The sequence below is a fragment of the Glycine soja genome, chromosome 7, assembly GCF_004193775.1.
Source record: "Glycine soja cultivar W05 chromosome 7, ASM419377v2, whole genome shotgun sequence".
Lineage (NCBI taxonomy): Eukaryota > Viridiplantae > Streptophyta > Magnoliopsida > Fabales > Fabaceae > Glycine > Glycine soja.
Genome location: NC_041008.1, coordinates 21890934 through 21918482, shown reverse-complemented (window position 1 = coordinate 21918482; position 27549 = coordinate 21890934). Strand labels below are relative to the sequence as shown.

Here is a 27549-nt window from a genome sequence, read left to right as displayed (position 1 = left end):
GATATAAACTGATCCAAACAGTTTGTGATTTAATCATTTATGTATTTCGGTCAAAACTGAACCGATCAAAACCATTTATGTATGGGTTGAGTCATGAGTTTAGATTTCTAGATTCGTTGATCAATTGAACCGATCCGTGAACCCATAATTAAAATATAAATTTTATTATATATATATATATATATATATATATATATATATATATATATATATATATATATATATATATATATATATATATATATATATATATATATATATTAAAAACAAAAAATAATTTGACAATCAAGGAAGGTGTGATAATGCATTATTTCCTTTAGTGCTTTTAATAAAATAGTAACAATTTAATAAGTTGAGGAATAAATCTGCAACAAACCAAGAACACTTTGTGATAAATGTTTTTTTTATATAATTAAAATTTATGATAAATAACTTATATTGTGATATAAGATTAATTTTAACAATTGATAATTTTTTTACAAAAATATTGAAATTAAACTTTAAAAAAATGAAAAAGATAGAAAGAGATAAGAAAAATCCATAAAAAAGTTAGTTGAAGATTTTTTTAAAATAAAAATACTTTCGTTAAAAGATAACTCATAAAATTGGTCTAATTATTATCCTATTTATATATATATATATATAACATTATCTAATTTTAAAATATTTTCTCGTGTTGGGATAAAATCAAAAACTCTTTTTTTCTTGTATAGGACTAAAATTTGAATTTAACCTCATTTTTTAATAGTTATAAAAATCTAAAACCAGAGTGAAAGGAGAACCCACACTCTGTTTTGATGTGCCTTGCTGCTTTGTTTCTTAGTCAACAGATAACAATCTCTTCACTTCACAACAAACCATGTTTCATGCTTCTTTACATTCACTTCCAATTCTCGAATTTTCTTCACCAACAAACATAACTAACAACTCTTTTTATATGTCACTTATTTTTTGATTGTGTTGTGTGCGTCACTTATTTTTTTTATAAATATTATTAAAACTCTACAGAGACTGTTAATTCATCTCCAATTCCACCAATTAGCACTCCCTCTCAATGTCATACTCAAAGTCCATCAAAGTAAGGGACAAAAGCTCATTCACAACCACAAGAACATGAAACTCCACCACAACAAGGGCAAGGACAACAACTTGAATCTGCACAAGCAGAGGCAAGGAAAAAAAGCTGCTTGACCCCCTTCTGATGTTTGGGAACATTTTATTAAGAAGGAAAATAGTAGGGCTTATTGTAAGTAGTGTAATGCATCATATGCATCAGCTAGTTCTATCTATGGAACCTCTAACCTGAGAAGACATGTGTTCCAATAATGTGAGAAAAACCCACACAGGTAGGTTGATAAAAAGCAAAAGACAATTGTTTTTGGAAGTGATAGTGAGAGTGATCCTAATAAAGTTAGTATGAAACTTGTTGATTTTAATCGAGAGCAGATTCTAATAACACTTGCAAAGATGATAATTATTGACGAATTTGCCTTTAAGTTTGTTGAAAATGAAGGGTTTAGGAAGTTCATGGAAGATACCCAACCTAAATTTAAAATTCCTTCTCGTGTCACTATTGCTAGATATTGCATGAATGTGTTTAATGATGAAAAGGAGAAGTTGAAGCATGTGTTGTTTGCAAATAAACAAATGGTTTCACTAACTACTGATACTTGGCCGTAAATTTAAAATATGAGTTATGTAACATCCCATTTTTCATAAAATAATTCAAAAAGGATTGTTATTTAAAAATAAATAGAGTTTTAGAAAAATGATGAGATTTTTATAATTAACTAAATAAAGAGAAATAACTTTATTAATTAAAATAATGGTTTAAGAGAAAATAAAAATGATATTTTATTTATTCATTTGATAGAGAATAAAATAGAGTTTCTTTTTTATAAAATAATAAAAATAAATAAATAGACTAAATAATAGGTTGTGAGTACCCAAGTGATAAATAGAAACATGCTAGGTTAGTTTCATACTAACGATAGCTTCTAACCTCCTCTTCCTCCCAATTTCGTTTTCTCTTTCATCTCCCAAAACCTTCTCTTTTTCCTGTATATACTCAAACCTGTCTTAGTAAAATGACGATCTCGTACTCGTTAACCGTTGGATCATCATGATATTTCAGAACCAGGTTCGCAACTCAATTAATAGCATTATCACCGTTGGAAATGATGCAAAGGTGTCTGAGTTGAGAGAAATACCCTTCACATTGTAGCTTTTGCTTTTCCCGCAGAAACCCAAAACTATCTTAGTAAAACTATGATCATGGTCTTGTTAACCGTTGGATTGTCATTAAATTTGGACACCAGGTTTGAAATTCAAATTCTAGTATTTGCACCGTTGGAATTTGTATAATAATGTATGTGGAGGGAGAAATACTCATCACATGTAGACAGTGGAATGAAGGTTTCAATCCCTTTTTTTCTTTAACATTTAGGAATCCTATCAAAGTAATCAGAGGAAAAATTTGAGGAATCTCAGGAAACCGCTACAGATGTCGTTATTGCTGTCACAATACACACGTGAGCCTTTTTAGAGGTAAGGGATGAGTTTATCGCAATTGGGGTTAGAATGAACATGTATAGGGATTCTTAAAGGATTAAATTGAGTTTATTTTGGGATATTTATTAAATTGCAATTTTTCCTTTATGATTATAAATACAATATTGATGTTTTGATGCAAATTGGTTGATAAAATAGAGTGCTCTCGGTATTTTCATTTTTTATACCTATGATTTTGATATAATTGTGTGAAATTATTTAAGGGGTTTTACTCTCCATATTGTGATAAACCTTTTGTATAGATTGTTATATTGAGATTATGAAATGGTGATTCAAATTGAGAGTATGTGATAAATTGAACCTGTGATAAATGGTGAAATACATGTGTATTGAGATGTGAGCTATTAATTGTGAAAGGATCCACTGTGCGGACCCGATGAGTTTAATCACAAGCGCAACGAGATAAAATTATTTTGAAAACAATTGAAGAGTCGGGTGTATTGCATAGTTCATACATAAAGTGTATATGATTCATGAGGTGTGATAACATGTTAAATTGGGATTATACCATTGTGATTGAGACCGAGTGTATGTGATAAATTGAGTATGTATTGACTTATAATATATATGTGCATTGAGATGTTGTGTGCATTGAGTTATGAGCTATGAATTGTACAATCACACGACTATAAGACCCTTTAAGGGCGACGAGTTAATGCTAAGACCCTTTAAGGGTGACGAGTTAATGCGCGACGAGTATTGTGATGGAAACCATTGTGGAAACCCGACGAGTTTAATCACAAGCATGACGAGATAAAATTATTTTCAGAACAATTGAGGAGTCATGTGTTTTGTACAATTCATAGATAGAGTTTGTGTGTTAAAATGTTTTTTGGGTTGGACCTGAATCAGGAGGGAGAGACCCTGACAGACTCTTCAGAGTGTAGGTCTTAGGGGTAAATACACCCGGTTTGAGTGTTCCTTTTAAGCCTATGTTGATCTCATATGGTTGGAGCATTCTCACAAAATAACGTGACCCTAACTGGTCTCCCTATGATTTTACCTAGTGAGAGTGACCTGACTTGCTAGTGTGTGGTTTGTCTTGTCATGTACTTGTTAGGTTGAAGATTATCAATCTATGATTCCTTACTACTCTCAGAACATAGAACCAAGACCTCACACAAGAACTCAGAATACAGAGGAAGAAGGGAAACTCACTTGTGGAACTCACACAAGGAAGAACAGTCCGAATGGACTGAGTGTTATTAATTTTTCTGAATCAATCTTATTACAATAGGATACTGCTATTTATACAAGTGAAAGCAATGAGACCCGCTTAAACTCTAACAACCATTTTTATTTTTAACCCCTTACGGTTATTTTTATAAATTGAGTATTACAATTTCCCCTCCATCTGAAGGCTTTGCCTCCAAGGCCCTTTCATCCACTGGCCTCATTAATAAAGAGTTCCAATCCACTTGAGGAAACTGTTGCTTCAACTTGTGCACCTCATGCCATGTAGCTTCTTTTGGTGTTGTATGTTGCCAATGTATTAGCACTTTTGTAATCGGCCTGTTGCGTCTTTTCTTTATTCTTCTAGGTAGAATGTCAATTGGCTTCAACTCCAATTGATCATTGAAATCAAAACTTGGCAGTGCTGTAGAAACTAGACAATCTCCATGATGTCTTTTTAGCAAGGAAATACGGAATACATTATGTATGCGAGCTTGAGCTAGTAATTCTAGCTTGTATGCCACCTTCCCCACTCTCTCCACAATTTTGTAAGGACCATAAAAGTGAGCAACTAATATGTGAAACGCTGAGTTAGGTATTGATTGTTGTTTAAATGGCTGTAACTTCAAATATACCCAATCTCCCACTGCAAATTCTTTGTCTGTCCTATTCTTGTTAGCATACAACTGCATCCTTTCCTGTGCTTTCCTGAGATTCTTGTGTAAAATTGTTGCAATTTCCTCTCGAGTCCTGATGATGTAGTCTATTGCTTCAATTGTTGTATCACCTGCCATCAAGGGATTGTTACTGATTGGTCTATAACCATATAAAGCTTCAAACGGGGTCATTTCTGTTGCTAAATGAAACTTAGTGTTGTACCAAAATTCAGCATAACTTAAGAATTCACTCCACTTAGAGGGCATCTCTCTTGTTGCACACCTGAAATATCTTTCTAATACTTTGTTTAAAGCTCTGACTGCCCATTATTTTGTGGATGGAATGCAGTGGACTTTAGCAATTTGAATCTGTCGCAACCTACCCTACACAGGGAGGGCGACGCGAGACTCGCGGGATGCGTGTTCCACGAAAGGAATACGCGCGGAGTCGCCACCAACGTTTATTTGAGGAAAACGTCGGAAAAACCGGAAAAGACGCGATCTACGAACTTTTTAGTGAAAGGTTCGGGAGTTGTATTTACGCACGGGGAAGGTATTAGCACCCCATACGCCCGTCCCAAGGGACGGCAGCCTTTTCGAATGTGCAAACATGACTTTGATTTTTATGTTCCCTTTTATGTTCTTATATCCTTTATACCCTTTTTATATTTTTTCTCTTTTGTGGTCGACAAGGGTGTTTCCCTTTGCTCCTACGTATTCCTCAATTTGGGATGAGAAAATCAGACCTACGTAGTTCTTTTAGAACAAAGTGTTTGGTTAAGTTGTTTTTGTCTTTTTTGCAAAATATGTTTTTATTGAACAAAAGGTCATTTAAGGTGTTGAACCATTTAAACGGTCTTTTGATTTTGAAAGGGGAGAAACGTTAAGGCGTTGGACCATTAACGATCTCTTGTTTTTTTGAAAGGAGAGAAACGTTAAGGCATTGGACCATTAACGATCTCTTGGGGTGGTCGACAAAAGCGGGGCTTTTGCTCCTACGTATCCTCAATGAGGAATTCAGACCTACGTAGTTCTTGCTTATCAAATGATCCTTTTTTACTTAAGTGGTGACCATTTTAAGGCGTTGGACCTTTAAAAATGATCCATTTTACTTAGTGAGAAATTGAAATGACAAACTTCAAAAGCCTATTTTTGTGGACGAGCTTGACTAGGCGAGTTGATTTTAGCCTTAGTTTCACTTTAGTTATTAATCAATTCGATTAAGAATGAGGAATCCCAAAGAGAAAACGTCCGATTGATTTTCCGCTTTATTTTACTAAAAAGATATTTTTTGATTATTATATTATTTTTTACCTCTTTTTGATTTCCAACGTGGTTACGGCACGACCGAACGGTCGGAATTGATTTTAACCAAAGTTAATGGATAATACAATTCAAACGTTCGGTGGAAATTTATTTTATTTTTAAGTTAAGCGAGAAACGACTTAAGTAAAATGGCTTAAGCACGTCAACAGGGGGTATAAAAAGTAAACAAAAACGAGAATAAAAATGCACGAAACACAATGTGGACCACTATGGGTGCATAGAATGAATCGAAAAGCTTGGTTCGAGGTACTTACCCGTTGAAGATCGAAGAACGATGAAGAACGAATGAAGAACGTCGAAGAACGGTTGAAACCTTTGCGAGATTCCTCACGGAAAACGTTACGGAAACGTTTCGGAAGCGCCTCGGCTTAGATCTTCTTCACGGAAACAATTTTTCCAAGCAAATTTGAAAGAGAGAGAAGTGCCTAAAGGGCTGGGATCCCTTTCTTCTTCATTTTCTCCCCTATTTATAGCAAAATAGGGGAGATGCTTGCCGCCCAGCTCGCCCAGGCGAGCTCAGCTCGCCCAGGCGAGCAGGGTTGCTTCCTCCAGAAGCAACCGCCTTCTGGAGGAACCTTCTGGAGGGCCCAAATGGGCCTGGGTGCTATTTGCACCCCCATTTTTACTAAGTTCACCCCCTCTGCTGTTTTTTTGGTGATTCTTTTTTTCGTAAAGTTACGGAAACTTACGAATTTCGTAACGATACTTGTTTTCTTTCCGTAATTGTTACGGAACCTTGCGGATTACATAATCATCCCCTTTTTGACTTACGGAATGTTACGGAACCTCACTTAATTATGCAACGACGCTTCCTTTTGATTTCCGGTGTGTCACGGAAACTTACGGATTGTGCATCAATATTTTTTTTGGTTTTCCGGCATGTCCTGAAATTTCACAAATTGCCTAATGATGGGTGCCAAGCACCTCACGAGGACCAAAGAATGGTCGCACGTCATCGAGCAAAGGTTCCCGGACGAAATTAGGGTATGACAGTTGCCCCTCTTTACTTGTCTTTTATTGGAGATAAAAGAAAAGTAAAGATAAGACACTAATTTCGCTCCTCTCGACTTGGCGAGAGTCGCGGGTGACCATAAAATCTCCACATGCCAATGACTTGTTGTTCCCAAAATTTCACAAATTGCCTAATGATGGGCGCCAAGCACCTCACAAGGACCAAAGAATGGTCGCATGTCATCAAGCAAAGGTACCCGAAAATCAGTGTATGACACTAATTTCGCTCCTCTCGGTTGACGAGAGTCGCGGGTGACCGTGATTTGTCGTTCCTAGGATTTCACAAATTGCCTGATGATGGATGCCAAGCACCTCACAAGGACCAAAGAATGGTCGCATGTCATCAAGCAAAGGTCCCCGAAAATCAGTGTATGACACTAATTTCGCTCCTCTCGGCTGACGAGAGTCGCGGGTGACCATGAAATTTCCACATGTAAATGACTTTGTTGTCCCCGGAGGAACAAAAGGTGCAGAAGACTGTGTCAGCCTCTGCATGCTATCAAGCGTTCTGTCTTACAGATAGCAAAAGAATGGGTGCGAATAACCATAAGGTATCTCCGCGTATCTTGGGTGCAGAATGACCAAACTTGGTCTCTGCTTGTCATCGGGCCCGCCGCCTCTGGATGACAAAAGGGTGCGGATAACCGTAAGGTATCTCCGCGTATCTTGGGTGCAGAATGACCAAACTTGGTCTCTGCTTGCCATCGGACACAACTGTGTCTGCCTAGCAAAGGGGTGCAGATAACCGTAAGGTATCTCCGCGTATCTTGGGTGCAGAATGACCAAACTTGGTCTCTGCTTGCCATCGGACACAACTGTGTCTGCCTAGCAAAGGGGTGCAGATAACCGTAAGGTATCTCCGCGTATCTTGGGTGCAGAATGACCAAACTTGGTCTCTGCTTGTCATCGGGCCCGCCGCCTCTGGATGACAAAAGGGTGCGGATAACCGTAAGGTATCTCCGCGTATCTTGGGTGCAGAATGACCAAACTTGGTCTCTGCTTGCCATCGGACACAACTGTGTCTGCCTAGCAAAGGGGTGCAGATAACCGTAAGGTATCTCCGCGTATCTTGGGTGCAGAATGACCAAACTTGGTCTCTGCTTGCCATCGGACACAACTGTGTCTGCCTAGCAAAGGGGTGCAGATAACCGTAAGGTATCTCCGCGTATCTTGGGTGCAGAATGACCAAACTTGGTCTCTGCTTGTCATCGGGCCCGCCGCCTCTGGATGACAAAAGGGTGCGGATAACCGTAAGGTATCTCCGCGTATCTTGGGTGCAGAATGACCAAACTTGGTCTCTGCTTGCCATCGGACACAACTGTGTCTGCCTAGCAAAGGGGTGCAGATAACCGTAAGGTATCTCCGCGTATCTTGGGTGCAGAATGACCAAACTTGGTCTCTGCTTGTCATCGGGCCCGCCGCCTCTGGATGACAAAAGGGTGCATGTCACATGACCTCAGGGTCAGTATGACAAAGATTATGGGGCGGCCGACAAAAGCAAAGCTCTTGCTCCTACGTATCCTCCAATGAGGAACTCAGACCTACGTAGTTCTGGATAACTTGTGAGACTTGAAAAAGTCTCGGTGTTTTCCCCACTAAAATGCAAACATGCTTTAGCAAAGAGACAAATATTCCAACTGATTTAGAGCAGCATATGATTTTTTGAGTGAAAAACAATGCGTCTACCGGGGAAGGAGAGTCTGCTGATGAAATCTCCCATAACCATAAATGAGATTTTGGATGTTAGCATTTTGTTTCTAAATGACCATTTAGAGGAAACACTGGGTTCGACAAAAATAGAAGAAATCCACTCAAAGTGTATCAATCTTGCACAGGTAAGTGTTTCATCCTAATTCCGAACCATAGATATGTCATGACTTGACTTTGCAAATTATTTCCTATCAAATCAAAAATTACATGCGTGATCATGGATCAAATAGGACTTCCCTTGGGAATGGGTTCTTTTGGGGAGTTTTTCTTTCGGCTTTTGTGTGTTTTTGGCTTCTGATTTTTCTGGCTTTTTCTTTTTTTTTTTTTTTTTTTTTTTTTTTTTTTTTTTTTTTTTTTTTTTCTGTTTTTGTTTAGTGCGGGGCGAGAAAAAGGTCGCTAGCGCACGGGATTCTGGTTGGTAATCAAAGGGGGAAGACTATTTTAGGTTGTGGTTCTTTTTCCTTCTTTTTTCGTTCATTTGGTGACAATTCTGTATTGTTCAGATATTGCCCGGTCCAAAGACCTCTCTGCATATTTCTTCTGTTTTTCCTTAGACCCCCGATCAGGGGCTTTCTTTCCTCCTTCTTCTCTTTTTTCTTTCTCCCATTCTTTGATTGGGAATTTTCTTTCTTTTCTTTTTGCTTTCTCCCACTCTTTGATTGGGAATTTCCTTTCTTTTTGCTTTCTCCCACTCTTTGATTGGGAATTTCCTTTCTTTTGATTGGGAATTTTCTTTCTTTTGCTTCCGAGGGTAAGGATTGACATCCTCACCCCGGGTCAAGGTTTATGGTGAGTTAGGATTTTGGCTCAAGGTTTGTAGAATGGCTAGACATGATACATGTCGGGGTTTGGTTTGGTTCAAGGATAAAAGGGATGCCCCACACTATTTCCATGACACAAATGCAACAATGATGATTTGGAAATTTTATGCAAAACTGGTCATGCATGCACCTATGCGGACACTCAAGTGTCAAATTTTTATGGTCATGGGATGCTAGGGCTCAGGATTCGTTTCCTCTATTTTAATCAACCCAATGTTTCCAAAATATGTTCTTTTATCAATTTGTGCATTCATCCGAGTCCATTTCGGGCGTCCGGGGAAATTTCACAGCATTCACCCTTCAGGTGTAGACACATTTTCCAAAAATTGGTTATGATCAATGAACTTTTTCAAAGAAAAGTTGGAAATCGTCTCTTTTCAAAAGCATGCTGTTTTTTAGCTAGACAACCTATTTTTTCCTTTTTTTTCTACCTTTTTCCTTACTTGCCCTTATCCCCCTATTTGCCCTCTTTTTCTTTTCACTTTCTTTTCTTTTCTATTTCATTTTCTTTTCTTTTCTATTTCATTTTCTTTCCTTTTCTATTTCATTTTCTTTCCTTCCCTATTTTTATTTTTATCATGATTTTTTGTTTATTTTACATATATACTTTGGACGATGTTCCTAAACGAAGAACTCTACACGATTCCAAAATTTCAAACATCATCGATAGTAATGATATATAAATACTAACGCACCAATCTAAACAAAAATGCATGCGCTGTACAAATGACAATCGAAACAACGAAAACAAACATTAGTCTCTCAAGTCAAAACAATAACATAGAAATAATGACAAAAGAAATATGAAAGAAAACATGAATCTGGGGATCTCCCAGTCACGTGTCTCCACTCCCTCCCAAGAAGTCAAGCAAATCAGCCATCTCCTCATCCTCGTGGGCTTCTTCTCCATCGCCGGGAGCCTCTGGGGGTGCCTCTCCTGCTTGGGCCTCGGGCCAATCTCCGGGCCATGCAACCTCTGCCCTGAACTGGTCTGGAGTAGGGCATGAAAAAGGAGCGAAGCCCTGGCTCTGCATGCTAAGGCTCATCTGGTACAGACAATCATGGGTCCGTACATGTGCTCGGTGGTTGGCTGCCTGCTGGCGAACCAAATGCCGTAAATACTGCTCCATGTCAAATGCCCCAGCCTGGCCCGCCTGATGAGGTGGTGGGGGCGCGCCTGCGGCCTGTGGAGCATCACCCTGAGCCTGTCTCTGGGTACAGTACTTCTCAATAAAAGCCCGGGTGATGGGCGGCCGAATCACCTTGGTAGGTGCAACGGGGACTCCGAACGACTGGCAGAGTCCGGTGATCAGTGCGGGGAATCCCAGGGCCCTGTTGGACTTATCTGGGTCCAAAGGGTGCCTAGTGGGCGCCATACCTGCAAAAATATATATGGCATCAGCGATCAACCGAGCCACATGGATGCTCATCCGTGTCAGGATGGCGTACACCAGCTGGCACTTAGGCATGGGGAGGTCGGAATTATGATCGGTGGGCAGGATGTTGCTGAGGAGCAACGTCATCCATATCTGGGTCAGGGTGGTCATATTGGTGCGCATGATTCGCACTCGCCTCCCTGCAGCAGTCCGGGCAAAATCTTGCCCCGGTATACATAGCAGCTGGGCGATGGCCTCCTCATCGAACCCATCAGACCGGTTCCTCCTCTGGCCATACTCGCATTCCTGGCCCTCTTCCAACACCATCGGATATCCCAGGAGCTGGCTGATAGCGTCGGCATCGAACGGGATCCACTGACCCCTAACCCAGGATCTCATGTCACGCACGCCCTCCTCTGTTGGCCAAGCATTGGCATAAAATTCAAGGACTATTTCTGGATCAAACTTGGCCATAGGAGTAACCAGTGGTGCCCACCGCCGGCGCCCTATTTCCTCCTGAAAATCAGTATACTCGTCGTCCCTGAGCTGGACGCGTCGCTCCCGGAGAAACGACCATCCCTTGATGGCTTCGAAGCGCTGCTGGTGTACAACGCTCCTAAAGCGGTGACTGTCATACTCCGGGGCGGAACTAGTTCCTTCGGCCGCCTTGTCCTTCCTGGACCTCTTTGAGGCAAGCTTCCTCGGGGCCATTCCTGCGAAGGCAAACATTTGGAAAGTTAGTTTACAAGAAATATAACAATCATTACAAACAAGGGCCAAACAACACTTCTCATGGCACGAGTGTCAACATGCACTTTATAAAATAATCATATTGGGGTCGTGCTATTTTATGACACATACGTATTTGCACACATAAAAAAAATTTGTATGAAGCATTTTACGACACCTATCCATGTACATATTTTTTGACAAACCTTTTCATGCTACATCCTATATATATACACACATTTTTTTTTGGAAGGCTTCTTTTGTTACCTACTCACAAATACACATATTTTGAAAAACACTTTTACGCTACCCATCCAACACTTTGTAAGGCACTTCATGCTATATATATTCATATTATGCAAGGCATTTTATTCAACATTTTGCAAGGCATTTCCATGCTATATATATTCACATATATACATACCGTTGAAAGGTATTTTCCATGCTACCTAGGTGCAAGGTATTCCTCATGGGGCAGCCAAATTTAAATTCTAATAACAACCTCTCAAACATGTCCTAATATTCATGCCTTTTTTCATTCAAAACCAAAACTTAGATTCCTAGGCGTAAGTCATGCTTTCTTGTATTGAAATTAAAAGCTTGGGTTCCTAGGCCTAGAATTGCATTCGGGCACTCATTTTAAATCATTCATGCTGTCCCTATACATATAAAACAGTCCCACAACCCAAAGCTCACAAAACCATGCTCATATCTCATTGAGGCATTTCACCGAGCACTTGGTGGGCGCATGTTTAGGCACGAATATCAAGAGAATGGGGACAATGTGGCATGCGCCATCACTTCAGAATACACCCTAGGCCAAGGCCATCCCTTACAACCCCTCAATTTAACAAAAACAAGCAACAATTTGAGGATAAATCCCTCACGTTTCTTAGCAAACACATGCAATTTAGAACACCAAAATACATCAATGGAAAGCTAGAAAGCCCAAGAATGAGGTACTTACTTGTTGGAGACGAATAATAGTGCAAAACGGAATCAAAAACGCAAAAAATGGTGACCTAAGGGCTGCAAAATCCGTGAGTCCCGTGAGCTTTCTTTTTTTGAATGAGGGGGAAGTTTTTGAATGAAAAAACGCCCCCCCCTTCGTCGTTTTTATATTTTGGTGCAGAGGTGGCTCGCCCAGGCGAGCCCAGCTCGCCCAGGCGAGCTAACCTGCACTTTTTTTTTTTTTTTTTTTTTTTTGAGGGGAACATTGACCATGTCCCCTCCCTTCTCATGGATTAGCATTTTGCCTAACTTGAACTTACTTAGGTTAGAATCAGGCGTTGATTACTTATCTTATTATTACTCTTTTCCTTTTTAAAACAAACAAATAGTAAGAGAAAGCTACAAAATAGAAAGGATACGGGGCTGCCTTGCAGCGACATTCCCTGCTTGTTTCGCACAGAGAAGAGCAACGATCGGTCGGTCGTGACCCCATCCCCGCTTGCGTTCATCCTTAAGTACCTGTAAGTAATAAACAACCAGGTATGGCCAATCTTGGCCGCATCATTACCCTACCTTGACTGGTTTCTACCATTCATGTTTTGTCTTCACTCCCAAAAGGTAGCCCAAGGCGATCCTGCCCCTGTTTTACCACAACAATACACATGCGTATGCGTATGCGTATGCATGAATGTTTTCAAACGCAGAAAATTTAGGGAAAGTTGGTTCAGGTTCAATTCTAATTAAGCGCTTGGGGGATCCCATGAACTGAGCGGAAGGGCTCAGGCGATCACAAATTAACGCAAGGTGTGAAACTAACGCGAGGACTAAAAGCCTCAAATCCATGTTCATTTCTTTGAAAGATCGTAACAAGAGATACAACGGACCGGAAATCCCCGGGGGGGAATCTAGAAAACGCATAAAGATAGAGAACATGCAGCAACATCCTTAATTGCCCCAGCTTCTAAGCATAATATTGTTTGACGACATCAGAGTTCACGGGTGAAGGTAGCTCTTCGCCATCCATGTTGGTAAGCACCAGGGCTCCTCCGGAAAAAGCCCTCTTCACAACAAAAGGCCCTTCGTAGTTCGGGGCCCATTTCCCTCGATGGTCCTTGACAGCATGGGACATTTTCTTTAGCACAAGGTCTCCCTCATGGAACTTGCGTAAGCGTACTTTCTTGTCGAATGCACTCTTCATTCTCTGCTGGTATAAGCGCCCATGACTCATGGCTGTTAAGCGCTTGCCCTCAATGAGGTTGAGCTGATCGTAGCGTGTTTGAGCCCACTCTGATTCCTTTAACCCGGATTCCGCCAAGATCCTTAACGACGGGACTTCCACCTCAAACGGTAACACCGCCTCCATCCCATATACCAATGAGAACGGCGTTGCCCCAGTTGACGTTCGCACTGAAGTCCGGTAACCGTGTAACGCGAATGGGAGCATCTCGTGCCAATCCTTGTATGACACGGTCATCTTTTGGATAATCTTTTTGATATTCTTATTGGCCGCTTCCACGGCTCCATTCATCTTTGGCCGGTAGGGCGTGGAATTGTGATGCTGGATTTTAAACTCCTCGCACATTTCTGCCATCATCTTATTATTCAGGTTGGTGCCGTTGTCCGTGATAATCTTCCTTGGCAAACCATATCGGCAAATGATCTCTTTCTTAATGAACCTGACCACCACATTCCTCGTGACATTGGTATATGAAGCCGCCTCGACCCATTTGGTGAAATAATCTATCGCTACGAGGATGAAGCGATGACCATTCGAGGCCTTGGGCTCAATGGCCCCGATGACATCTATTCCCCACATGGAGAAAGGCCAAGGGGCGGACATGACATTCAGAGGATGTGGTGGGGCATTGACATTATCTGCGAACGCTTGACATTTGTGGCACTTCCTCACATGGACACAACAATCACTTTCCATGGTAAGCCAGTAATAACCTGCTCTTAAGATCTTCCTGGCCATAGCATGCCCGTTGGCGTGCGTTCCAAACGAGCCCTCATGGACTTCCTCGATCATGTGATTTGCCTCCTTGGCATCCACACATCGCAGGAGTGTCATGTCGTGATTTCTCTTATACAGTGTGCCTCCGCTCATGAAGAAACTGGCTGCCAACCTCCTCAATGTCCTTTTATCGCTGTCGGCAATCTCTGGCGGGTATTCTTTGCTTTCGACATATCGCTTGATGTCGTAATACCAGGGCTTTCCGTCTCGTTCCTCTTCCACTTGGCAACAATGTGCGGGTTTGCCACGACACTGAAATTCAATGTAGGGTAGGTCCCCGTGCGGTGTTAGCTGGAACATAGATGCCAATGTAGCAAGTGCATCCGCCATTTGATTTTCCTCGCGGGGAACATGATGGAAGGAGATCTCATCGAAGGTCTTAGCCAATTCCTTGATATAGGCTTTGTAGGGTATCAGCTTGGGATCTCTAGTTTCCCATTCCCCTCTCAGCTGATGGATTACCAATGCCGAGTCGCCGTACACCTTGAGTAGTTTGACATTGGAGTCAATTGCTGCCTGGACGGCTAGGGCACATGCCTCATATTCGGCCATGTTGTTGGTGCAGTCGAATCCTAGCCTGGCTGTGAAAGGTACACATTGATTGTCCGGAGAGATCAACACTGCCCCAACGCCATGACCTAGAATGTTTGACGCTCCGTCAAACCATACAGTCCATTTGTCCCGATCTTCGTCCAACCTTTCCTCGAACAAGGCCATGATGTCCTCATCCGGGAATTCCGGATGCATGGGCTGGTAGTCGTTAAGAGGCTGCTGAGCCAAATAATCTGCCAAAGCGCTTCCTTTTATCGCCTTTTGGGTGACGTAGACTATATCAAACTCAGATAGCAAGACTTGCCACCGGGCGATTCGTCCTGTGAGAGCTGGCTTTTCAAAGATGTACTTAACCGGGTCCATTTTGGATATCAACCAGGTAGTATGACTCAGCATATACTGCCTTAGGCGATGGGATGCCCATACTAAAGCACAACACGTTCTTTCGAGCAAGGAGTAATTCATCTCACAGGTCGTGAACTTCTTGCTTAGGTAGTAAACAGCGCGCTCTTTCTTCCCGGATTCGTCATGTTGCCCCAGCATACACCCCATTGACTCGTCCAAGATTGTCATGTACAAAATGAGAGGCCTTCCAGGTACTGGTGGCATAAGCACGGGAGGATTCATTAGGCACTTTTTGATCCTTCCAAAAGCCTCTTGGCAATCCTTATTCCACCGATCAGTTTGGTTTTTGCGCAAGAGTTTAAACAACGGCTCACAAATGGCGGTGAGCTGTGATATGAATCTGGCAATATAATTCAAGCGCCCCAGGAAACCTCGGACTTGCCTCTCCGTACGGGGTTCTGGCATCTCAAGGATAGCCTTCACTTTTTCGGGGTCTACCTCTATCCCTTTCTGGCTTACAACGAAACCAAGCAATTTCCCTGATTTGACCCCAAAGGTACACTTAGCGGGGTTCAACCTTAATTGATATTTCTTAAGCCTTTCGAACAACTTCCGCAGGTTGACAAGGTGTTCTTCCTCAGAGTTAGATTTAGCGATTATGTCGTCCACGTAGACCTCGATCTCTTGATGCATCATATCATGGAACAAAGCTACCATGGCCCGTTGATAAGTTGCCCCGGCGTTCTTGAGTCCAAAGGACATCACCTTGTAACAGAACGTTCCCCACAGGGTGACGAAGGTAGTCTTTTCCATATCCTCGGGCGCCATCTTTATCTGATTGTAACCAGAGAAACCATCCATGAAGGAAAATAAAGCGAAATTGGCCGTGTTATCTACGAGGATATCGATGTGTGGTAACGGAAAATTGTCCTTGGGACTGGCCCGATTCAGGTCCCGGTAATCTACACACATTCGTACTTTCCCACCCTTTTTAGGAACTGGTACGATGTTGGCAACCCATTCTGGATACCGAGCGACGGCCAGAAATCCAGCGTCAAACTGCTTCTTCACTTCTTCTTTTATCTTCAAGGACGTTTCGGGTTTCATCCTCCTCAATTTCTGTTTTACTGGGGAACACCCGGGATTTAGAGGCAATCGGTGCTGCACAATGTCAGAACTCAAACCGGGCATATCTTGGTATGACCAAGCAAAGATGTCTTGGTAGTCTTTTAGCAGGGTTATTAATTCTTCACGGATAGGTGCGGTAATGCCTGTACCTATCTTTACTTCCTTCTTTCCACTGCCAATTCCTAAGTCCACTAGCTCTGTTTCTTCTTGATGAGGCCCCATTTCTTGGTCCTCATGGGCAACCATTCTTTCTAGTTCCGAAGGAAGTCCCACCTCCTCATCTCCTTCATCTTCCGTTTGGTTCATTTCTTGCTCGAAGTTGATAGACGGGTCCCAGGTATTAGTACCTTCGGGGGACTCGTCATCGGATCTGCCGTTTCAGAAAAAGAAGTAAACATGCAAATGAATGAGAATGGGTAGAGACCAGGAACAGATGAAGAAAGATCCTTGTATTATAAATTCAAAGACAAAAGACGCAAAGCCTTAACAAAATGAAAACTCTAAAGCCTAGGCCCAACTATAGAGCTTTTAAAACCGTAAAGGTTTACATTATGCTTGTTGCGTAAATGTCGGGGCGTTCCTCCACCCGCCAATTTCCCAGTTGGAAATCAGGAGGGCATGGTCGGACCAAATCCAAAGTACTTGGAACATCATCTTCACATATCGCGACCACTTGACCTTCGTCTCCCAGACCCGCACTTATAAAACTTCTACTTATGTGGCAGGGCGGGCTTCCTTCACTTTCTTGCCTCCAACGCGAGCTCTGACCACTGTTCTTCCTTCCCGCGATGCTTCTTTTCATGTCTGCCTGAGTGGGCTTATAGCCTAAACCATACTTCCCACGATTTCCTTGGGTTTTTATCAGGCTAGTTATGCCGCCATTGTCTTTGCCTAAACCCATCCCGGGTTCATAACCGTTCCCCAACATAACTCGGGCCATCATTACCGCCGCATCGGACAGACAAGGTTGCCCAAAGAGGGAGTCCACGGAGGAAATGCTGACCACCTCAAAAGACTGGAAAGCGGTTTCTAACGATTCTTCTGCGGCTTCCACATAAGGCATGGAGGATGGGCAGCTTACCAAGATATCTTCCTCGCCTGACACGATGACCAAGTGCCCCTCCGCTACGAATTTCAGCTTTTGGTGGAGTGTAGAAGGCACAACACCCACTGAGTGGATCCACGGGCGCCCCAACAGGCAACTGTAGGGTGGGTTAATGTCCATTATTTGGAAGGTGACTTGACAGGTGTGAGGGCCTATCTGTACTGGGAGATCGATCTCTCCCCTAACCTCTCGGCGAGTGCCGTCGAAGGCCCGAACCACCATCGAACTTGGTTTTAAATGGGAAGCATTGAATGGTAACTTGTCCAAAGTGCTCTTAGGCATCACGTTTAAACTGGAACCATTATCGATAAGTACCTTGGCCACGATATGGTCCATACACTTGACTGATACGTGTAAAGCCTTATTATGCCCTCTCCCCTCGGCGGGGATTTCTTCTTCGGCGAAGGCAAGATAGTTATTGGCAGTGATATTGTTGACCAGCCCTCCGAAACCTTCTACCGAAATATCTTGGGCCACGTGAGCCTCGTTCAGCACTTTTACTAGCAGAGCCCGATGAGGCTCGGAGCTCATAAGTAACTCTAGCAGCGAGACCCTAGCCGGGGTTTTGTTGAGCTGTTCGATAACCTTGAATTCGCTCTGCTGAATTATCCGAAGGAACTCGCTGGCTTCCTCTAGCGACACCTCCTTTCTACCATCCCTTTTCTCTGGGGGCCCCTTTGCTGGAATATCTTTATTCGAAGCGTGGGGTGCTTCGCCATCTTGTTCCTCCACCACCTTTCCTTTTCCCTTGACGTCGGCGGGTTGGACCGGTAGGTCCGGAGGTGCGAACACACGACCACTACGGGTCACACCACTCAGTCCCGTGATATTTGTTACTTTAGCCGACAGCGAGCTGACGTCTGTGACCTCTTCTTCCTTCTTCTCCGGAGGTGTATATCTCCACGGGACCGCGTGACTATTCTGGTACGGGAAAGGAACAGGTTTGACCATTAAGGGATGCCCAGGCTTTTGCGAGGCTGCACTTTTAGTAAAGTATATCACCAAGGGTTTGGGCTTCGCAATACCGCTCCCCTCCGTAGATTGCATGCATATATGCGGCTCTTCTTTTCCTTTAATGCCGACTTCTAGTCGACCTTGGTCTATCATCCGTTGTAACAATTCCTCTACTTCCAAACACGTCTCCATGTCATGCATCTCGCCGGGATGTAGCAGACAGGAATCCTCCTTACACCCACTATGGGGAATTACACCTCCCTCTTGTAGGGCCTCAAAGATGAACCTCCTAGGGGTTGCCACATCTCTTAAAGGTTTGGACCTGTGGGGCCCATCGGATTCAACTGCATTAACTGCTCCCCCTCCATGATTGGCGAGCGGGTTGGTTCTCACATTGGGCCGATCCTCTTGGAAAGTCAGCCATCCGGCATCCATTAGATGTTGGACCTTGTATTTAAGGGCCATGCATTTTTCGATGGAATGCCCCGGGGCACCCCCATGGTACTTGCAAGTTGCATTAGGGTCATACCACTTCGGGAAAGGGGGTTCGAAGACCCTTCCGGGAGTTACCACGGCCAAATGATTGGTGATGAGGGATGGTAGAAGATCTTCGTACGTCATTGGGAGCGGGGTGAATTCCGGCAACGGTCTCGGAGGGAAGTTCCTTGTCGTGTTGGAATTACCGGCCGGTCGAGTCGCGTTTGGAGTTGGAACTTGGGGAGCTTCCCTCTGGGTGGGTGCCTTAGGCTGCACGGGTGTTGAGCTAGAGGCGTTCCCAGCATGAGCCGAGAAGCTTGGGTGATGTTACGCGTACTGATGGGTACCATGAGGTGTTTGCTGGGGTTTGACCCATGCGGGTGTTGAAGAGACGGCATGGGCATCTCCTTCCTTCCTTTTTGCCCCTGTTGCCCCGATTCTTTTGGCGTTCACGTTTGTGGAGGAAACGTAATCAAACTTTCCTCTCTTCAATCCCACCTCAATTCTTTCCCCGGCAAACACCAGATCCGCAAAGCTGGACGGCATGTAACCCACTAGCTTCTTATAGTAGAACACTGGCAGAGTGTCTACCATCATGGTGATCATCTCCCTCTCAACCATGGGAGGAGCTACTTGTGCCGCCAAATCCCTCCATCGCTGCGCATATTCTTTAAAGGTTTCACCCTCTTTCTTGAACATATTCTGCAGTTGAGTACGATCCGGAGCCATGTCAGAATTGTACTGATACTGTCTTAGGAAGGCGGTAATCAAATCCTTCCAAGTACGGATACGGGAAGCTTCCAAATTAGTGTACCACACTACCGCAGCTCCGGCCAAGCTATCCTGAAAGAAGTGTATTAACAGCTTTTCATCTTTAGAATGAGCGCCCATCTTACGGCAGTACATTTTGAGGTGGTTTTTGGGACAAGTCGTCCCTTTATACTTGTCGAAGTCCGGCACTTTGAACTTCGGGGGAATAACAACATCGGGTACTAAGCAAAGATCCGTCATGTCTGCAAACGGATAGTCCCCGAATCCTTCCACAGCCCTCAATCTTTCCTCAAGGAGATCGAGCTTCCTCCTTTCTTCAGTTGCCGGGGGCGGCCCTTCCATAGACAAAACTATTGGCGGTGCTGCGATGTTGGGTTGAGGCAATGTGCCTGGTGCCGGCCCTTCGGGGATCGGGGGATAGAACTCGACATCCCTTCGAGCATAATCTTGAGGGTCTTTGTGGACTTCGTCGGGCTGCTGAGGAGGCTCTCTTTCATGGACGGGAGAAGCAATGTGGCCCGCATCTTCTTGCAAGACGGGTGGTGAATAGTTGGGCGGCAATCCATAAGGGTAAGCCGCTCGGTTGTACCCCAGGTGAGGGCTGCCATCGTGCCCCAGTGCGTCCCTTCCCCGTCCTACTATGTTTGAGGGAGGATGGTGCGTAGTTGCCAAGAGAGTCGGGTCTGCTTCGGCAGCCGAACTGACAGCGGCGGCAGTGGCCGCGTTCTTCTCCATGAGCTGCTTCATACCTAACATGGCCTCCATCATGGAGGCCATTTGTTCTTTCAGAGCCGACATGTCGGCTTTCATCTGTTCCTGTGTCTCCTCTTGATCACCCATCGTTCTAGATTTGGATCTGGTGCGATAGGGATCCCTTGCGGCGCGTTTAGTTATGGTGTTTTCCCTAAAAAACCAAACGTGAGGAGTGGGTAAAGAAAGAAAAATGCATGCTAGAGATGAGATGTAGGAGTGATTTGATTTGCACAAGCTTTTTGGAGTAGAAACATGGGACCAACTCATTTTATTTCAAAAAGGAAGTCATATCTAGTCAAGTTCTTAGAGACCATACAAGTTTCCTAACGATTTCTAATTATGTGGGCCATTAAGTCTATCATATGCTGACAATAGCCGAGAAGCCCATGAATCTCTTCGGGGGCGGAGTAGGTGTCTGCCATTGCCTTGGCCTTGGCTAACAATCGGGGAAGTTCTTGACTCCCGTTCAAGGTAAGAGCAAACCGATCCATCCACATGGTTACCTCTTGGTGTAAAGAGTCGATCACCCTTCCTCTAGCCTCTTTTTCCGCATACACTTGGGCATACTCATCCGCGATTCTATGCTCGTGGGCCGTGGCTAGACCTAACTCTTCTTGGTACTTGGCGATGATAGCTAACATGTTGGTCTCTGTCTCGCATAAACACTGAGACAAGCTTCTTTTGGACCTTGAACAAGCCATCAACTCCTCTTTCAGAGCCATGCTATGTGTTCGCGACTGGTCCCTTTCTTCCCTTCGCAACTTGAGTTCATTATTGCTACCCCATAGAGCTCCGCGAAATTTGTTCCGGCCATACTCTTCCTTGCGAGCCCTCTTGGTCTCTTGTTCAAGGGTTTTTGCGGTAATTGCATTCTCTTCCCGTAACCCGGCGCACTCCTTCCGAATGTGTGTAGCAGCCAACTTGAACTTCTCCTTGGCGAGTTTTGCCTTTCCTAACTCGCTTTTGAGAGCTTGGACTTCCTCGTCCTCTTCCGGTGCTTCAAAATTCTCTTCACTGACGACTTTTAACTTGGCGAGCCAATCTAAACCTCGTATGCGAACTTTCAGCCATTCGTGGTACCCACCAATGATGCCATTACGAATGCCTCTAAGCTCTTGATCTTTCCTTAACGGGGTTTCCCATGCCTTATGGATTCTTTGTATAGTCTTGGAATTTTGTGCGCCGAGATCCCTCACAAGGAAAGGAGACATGCTTCCTTCCGTCGGTGCTCCCCTCATGGGGTACCCTAGTTGTCTTATAGCGAGCGTGGGATTGTAATTAATACAACCCCTCGTTCCTACCAGCGGAATGTTTGGGTATCTTCCACATGAGAAAAGGACTCCTTCTTTTCCTTCCTTCCATCGGGGGAACCAACTGATTGTTCTACCTCCTATCCCGGCCAAGAGCTGGTCCCAATCTATTCTCCTCTTTTCAGTACATGAGCGATGGCTCAAGAGCGGACATGGATGTCTTGTGTCTTGTTGGAACAAGTGTGAAACCAACCAAACACAGAGGGCGGGTAAGCAACAGATGATCCGTGCGCTACTCTTTTCGCACCTTCGGTCAAATGTATCAAATAGATCTGCCAAGACAGCTACCACCGGACTTTCCTTGCTATGGTGGTAGGCAAGGAAAGCGTCGATTGCTGCTAGGTCTATCAAACCATCCACGTTTGGAAAGAGGACGACCCCAAAAATTAGCAAAGCTAACACATCCATAAACGGGACCCAGTCTCCTTGATTGGCCATACCCCTCGCCTTGTCTTCTAGGTACTTCTGTGGCAGGCCCGCTATACCGTTCCGAGTCTGTTTTATGCGGTCCAAACCTCTGGCTGAATCCTTGACCACAGTTGCAATTCTGCTCAAAGAGGGGAGACACCCGGAGGAAAGATATGGTTTCCTTCCCCCGAGAGGACATCCCAGAATTTCCTCAAATTCTTCAATGGTTGGTACTAATTGGAAGTCCCCGAATGTGAAGCATCTCAAGGGCTGGTCGTAGTATTGGGTAAGTGATGCAATGGCTTCTATGGACACCTCTGCTATGGTCAACTCTAAGATCTTTCCGTAAGTCTTGCGGAAGGCTTGCATTTGGAGGGGTTCCATCAACCGCCCTAATTCCTTGATGCTGGTGGTATCTGGGCTTTTGACCTTGACTTGGTAGAACCTCTTGCCGGTTTGATTTGTTCCCATGCTTACTAAAGTGAGATAAAAGCTGGTGCAAATCAAAACTCCGATATCTCATGGGTGGAATGGATGAATGCATGATGGAATGCATATGACACAGATGTAATCTAGGAATACGGGGGTCCGGGGAATTTGTCCCCTTCTTAGATACGACGTCTAGGGGTAGCGAAATGCCCCAACGCACGTTTTTAAGAAGGCGACACGGACCCTCCGTTGGTTTGTTTACAGTAGGGGATCAAAGACGAAACCCACGCATGATGCATATGCAAAAGGCACAACACGGGGATGTACATAGTACGACAATATTCACAAACAAATATAAGCAAAAGGGTATATGATACTTATGCATGGCAGTGTGAAAAATGGCACGCAGCGTGTTTGCTTCGTGCCCCTATTTAAGGGACCTATAAGGGAGAGAACTAATTAGGCTTTTAGCAATAATCCCCAAGGTAGTTATATCTCTCTTGATGGTTTCTAGAGGTATCATCCCCTTTGAAGAACATATTGTAGCAGTAGGGACTACTAGCAACAATAGGTTTTCAAAGAGAGAAGCTCTAGATGAGGGTTCACTGTAATCAAGCAAGTCGGAGACCTAGCATGATCACAGATTCACCTCCACTCCTTATGCTCCCATGAACCCGGGTATAGGGCCCTTTTTCACTCACAGTGTGTGCAAATAGTGTTAGTGTTTGTGTGCATCAAATGAATAAATATTTACCTCATGCGTACATTCTAAAACACCCTAAAAGCAACAAATAGTTTATATACACAAGAACATAATGAAAGGAAACCAACAAAGGGGTAAGTCACGGTAAAACATTGCACAAAATTAAATGGCCTAACTCTCTAAAAACAAGTCCCCAGTGGAGTCGCCAACTGTCGCAACCTACCCTACACAGGGAGGGCGACGCGAGACTCGCGGGATGCGTGTTCCACGAAAGGAATACGCGCGGAGTCGCCACCAACGTTTATTTGAGGAAAACGTCGGAAAAACCGGAAAAGACGCGATCTACGAACTTTTTAGTGAAAGGTTCGGGAGTTGTATTTACGCACGGGGAAGGTATTAGCACCCCATACGCCCGTCCCAAGGGACGGCAGCCTTTTCGAATGTGCAAACATGACTTTGATTTTTATGTTCCCTTTTATGTTCTTATATCCTTTATACCCTTTTTATATTTTTTCTCTTTTGTGGTCGACAAGGGTGTTTCCCTTTGCTCCTACGTATTCCTCAATTTGGGATGAGAAAATCAGACCTACGTAGTTCTTTTAGAACAAAGTGTTTGGTTAAGTTGTTTTTGTCTTTTTTGCAAAATATGTTTTTATTGAACAAAAGGTCATTTAAGGTGTTGAACCATTTAAACGGTCTTTTGATTTTGAAAGGGGAGAAACGTTAAGGCGTTGGACCATTAACGATCTCTTGTTTTTTTGAAAGGAGAGAAACGTTAAGGCATTGGACCATTAACGATCTCTTGGGGTGGTCGACAAAAGCGGGGCTTTTGCTCCTACGTATCCTCAATGAGGAATTCAGACCTACGTAGTTCTTGCTTATCAAATGATCCTTTTTTACTTAAGTGGTGACCATTTTAAGGCGTTGGACCTTTAAAAATGATCCATTTTACTTAGTGAGAAATTGAAATGACAAACTTCAAAAGCCTATTTTTGTGGACGAGCTTGACTAGGCGAGTTGATTTTAGCCTTAGTTTCACTTTAGTTATTAATCAATTCGATTAAGAATGAGGAATCCCAAAGAGAAAACGTCCGATTGATTTTCCGCTTTATTTTACTAAAAAGATATTTTTTGATTATTATATTATTTTTTACCTCTTTTTGATTTCCAACGTGGTTACGGCACGACCGAACGGTCGGAATTGATTTTAACCAAAGTTAATGGATAATACAATTCAAACGTTCGGTGGAAATTTATTTTATTTTTAAGTTAAGCGAGAAACGACTTAAGTAAAATGGCTTAAGCACGTCAACAGGGGGTATAAAAAGTAAACAAAAACGAGAATAAAAATGCACGAAACACAATGTGGACCACTATGGGTGCATAGAATGAATCGAAAAGCTTGGTTCGAGGTACTTACCCGTTGAAGATCGAAGAACGATGAAGAACGAATGAAGAACGTCGAAGAACGGTTGAAACCTTTGCGAGATTCCTCACGGAAAACGTTACGGAAACGTTTCGGAAGCGCCTCGGCTTAGATCTTCTTCACGGAAACAATTTTTCCAAGCAAATTTGAAAGAGAGAGAAGTGCCTAAAGGGCTGGGATCCCTTTCTTCTTCATTTTCTCCCCTATTTATAGCAAAATAGGGGAGATGCTTGCCGCCCAGCTCGCCCAGGCGAGCTCAGCTCGCCCAGGCGAGCAGGGTTGCTTCCTCCAGAAGCAACCGCCTTCTGGAGGAACCTTCTGGAGGGCCCAAATGGGCCTGGGTGCTATTTGCACCCCCATTTTTACTAAGTTCACCCCCTCTGCTGTTTTTTTGGTGATTCTTTTTTTCGTAAAGTTACGGAAACTTACGAATTTCGTAACGATACTTGTTTTCTTTCCGTAATTGTTACGGAACCTTGCGGATTACATAATCATCCCCTTTTTGACTTACGGAATGTTACGGAACCTCACTTAATTATGCAACGACGCTTCCTTTTGATTTCCGGTGTGTCACGGAAACTTACGGATTGTGCATCAATATTTTTTTTGGTTTTCCGGCATGTCCTGAAATTTCACAAATTGCCTAATGATGGGTGCCAAGCACCTCACGAGGACCAAAGAATGGTCGCACGTCATCGAGCAAAGGTTCCCGGACGAAATTAGGGTATGGCAGAATCCATGCAACTTGAAGAGTTCTAACCAAAATTTACTCATAAAAATTGGGTCTTTATCTGACACTATCTCACTGGGCCATCCATGCAACTTCACTATTGTATCAATGAACACCTGAGCGATCTTAGCAGCATTGATTGGATGCCGTAATGCTACAAAATGAGCATATTTGGTGTACCTATCAATTACCACCAGAATGATTGTCTTCCCATTAGATTTTGGCAAGCCCACAATAAAATCCATGGCTAAGCACTGCCAAGCCTGAGTAGGGACAGGAAGTGGTTGTAACAAACCAATTGGCTTAGTCAAAACAGGTTTATTCCTTTGGCAAACTGTACACTTATGCACCCAATCCTTAACCTCTTGATGCATCCTTTTCCAATAGAAAATTTGCTTCAACCTCTTATATGTATGTGATGCTCCTGAGTGACCACCAAGGACAAATTCATGGAAATAAGCAAGCAACTTGCTTCGCACCTCCTGTTGTTTCCCTACTACTATTCTTCCTTTCCTCTTCAACACCTCTCCTTGCCACTCATATTGCTTATAGGGTTGTTGTAACAGTCGGATCTTATCACTTTTTTTTTTGTATTTTAGCATCTTCATTGTAAGTGTCTTTCACTGTTTGTAGTAAATCTGATCCTATCTGGTAAATTGCAACAACACTTCCATTTGTACACTTCCTTGAAAACACATCTGCAACTGTATTCTCTCTGCCTTTCTTATATTCAATTGTGAATTGCAGCCCTATCAGTTTTTCTAAGCCCCAATTCTGCATCAAGGATGTTGGTGGCTGTTCCAATAGATGCTTTAAAGCCTTCTGATCTGTCTTGCTGATAAAATGATTGCCGAGAAAATAGTGTTGCCACTTCTGCACTGCAAATAAAATAGCATAAAACTCCTTTTCATAAGTGAATAACATATGATATTTCTTCCCCATTGCCATGCTTATATACGTGATAGGATGACCTCTTTGTATCAAAATTGCCCCTATACCTGAAGCATAGTTTCAATTACAAACTGTTATGCAAAATTAGGTAGAGCTAGCACTGGAGCCCTTATTAATGCCATCTTTAATGCAGTAAAAATGCTTCCTCAGCTGCTTCATTCCACTGAAATGTTGCTTCCTTCTTAAGAAGTGATGTCAGAGGTTGTGCCAGCTTACCATAATTCATGATAAACCTTCTATAATATCCCCATAGACCCAAAAACCCTCTCAGCTGTTTGATTGTTGTCGGTCTTGGCCACTTCTGGACTGCTTATATCTCGTCTGCATCATGAGCTACTCCTAACTTGGAAATTACATGGCCCAAGTATTCAACTTGATGTTTAGGGAAGCTTCACTTTTTTCTGTTCAGAACCAATGTGTTATCTTTTAGGAGTTTTAAGGCCAAGGAAAGATGCTCCATGTGCTCCCTCCATGTTTTAGAATAAATCAAAATATCATCAAAGAAGACTAAGATGAAATTCCTTAAATGAGGCCGAAAAACATCATTCATCAAATTCTGGAAGGTAACTGGTGCATTGGTTAATCCAAATGGAAGAACCACCCATTCATAGTGTCCATTATCCTAAATGCAGTTTTAGGAATGTCACGCTCCCAAATTCGAATTTAATTATAACCACTCCTCAAATCCAACTTAGAAAAATAAGTGGCACCTTCCAACTCATACAACAAGTCTTCAATCAATGGAATAGGAAATTCATTTTTAATTGTGACTAAATTTAACTTCCTGTAGTCGATGCAAAGTCTCCACCCTCCATCCTTCTTCTTGATGAGCACCACTGGTGATGCAAATGCACTCACACTCTCTTTGATAAATCATGTTTGTAGCAGCTCTTGCACCATCTTTTCAATTTCTGTCTTTTGGGCATGTGGATATCTGTACGGTTTAGAAGATAAGGGGGTATTGTTTTTCAAATGAATCTGATGATCATATTTCCTATGAGGAGGCAACTGAGTAGGAATTCTGAATAGATCTTCAAATTGCAATAATATTTCAGTTAAGTCTTGCTGCTGTTGTTCTCGTTGTTTCCTGATGTGAAGTCTCGTGTTGGGTCTCAACAATCGAAATAGATAACATCATAGCTTCTGGTAAAATGAAATTCATAGCTGTA

The 27549-nt window shown here is 43.1% G+C and overlaps 1 protein-coding gene across 1 annotated transcript; it reads right to left on the bottom strand.

The window, feature by feature from the left end:
- Positions 1 to 1038: 1038 nt before the first annotated feature.
- LOC114420523 lies at positions 1039 to 26037 on the bottom strand. The gene is made up of 3 exons (XM_028386395.1): positions 25470 to 26037; positions 3912 to 4531; positions 1039 to 1155 (listed from the first exon to the last, which is right to left on the bottom strand). Exons 1-3 carry the CDS (start codon positions 26035 to 26037, stop codon positions 1039 to 1041), a joined length of 1305 nt encoding a protein of 434 aa, XP_028242196.1.
- Positions 26038 to 27549: the final 1512 nt, after the last annotated feature.

Coding starts and splice junctions, on each gene's coding strand:
- LOC114420523 (XM_028386395.1), bottom strand. CDS start 26,037: ATGAAGATGCTAAAATACAAAAAAAAAAGTGATAAGATCCGACTGTTA. Junction 4,532..25,469: donor TAAAGACCCAATTTTTATGA/GTAAATTTTGGT, acceptor CCTTGATGGCAG/GTGATACAACAATTGAAGCA. Junction 1,156..3,911: donor CTTCAGATGGAGGGGAAATT/GTAATACTCAAT, acceptor CTGCTTGTGCAG/ATTCAAGTTGTTGTCCTTGC.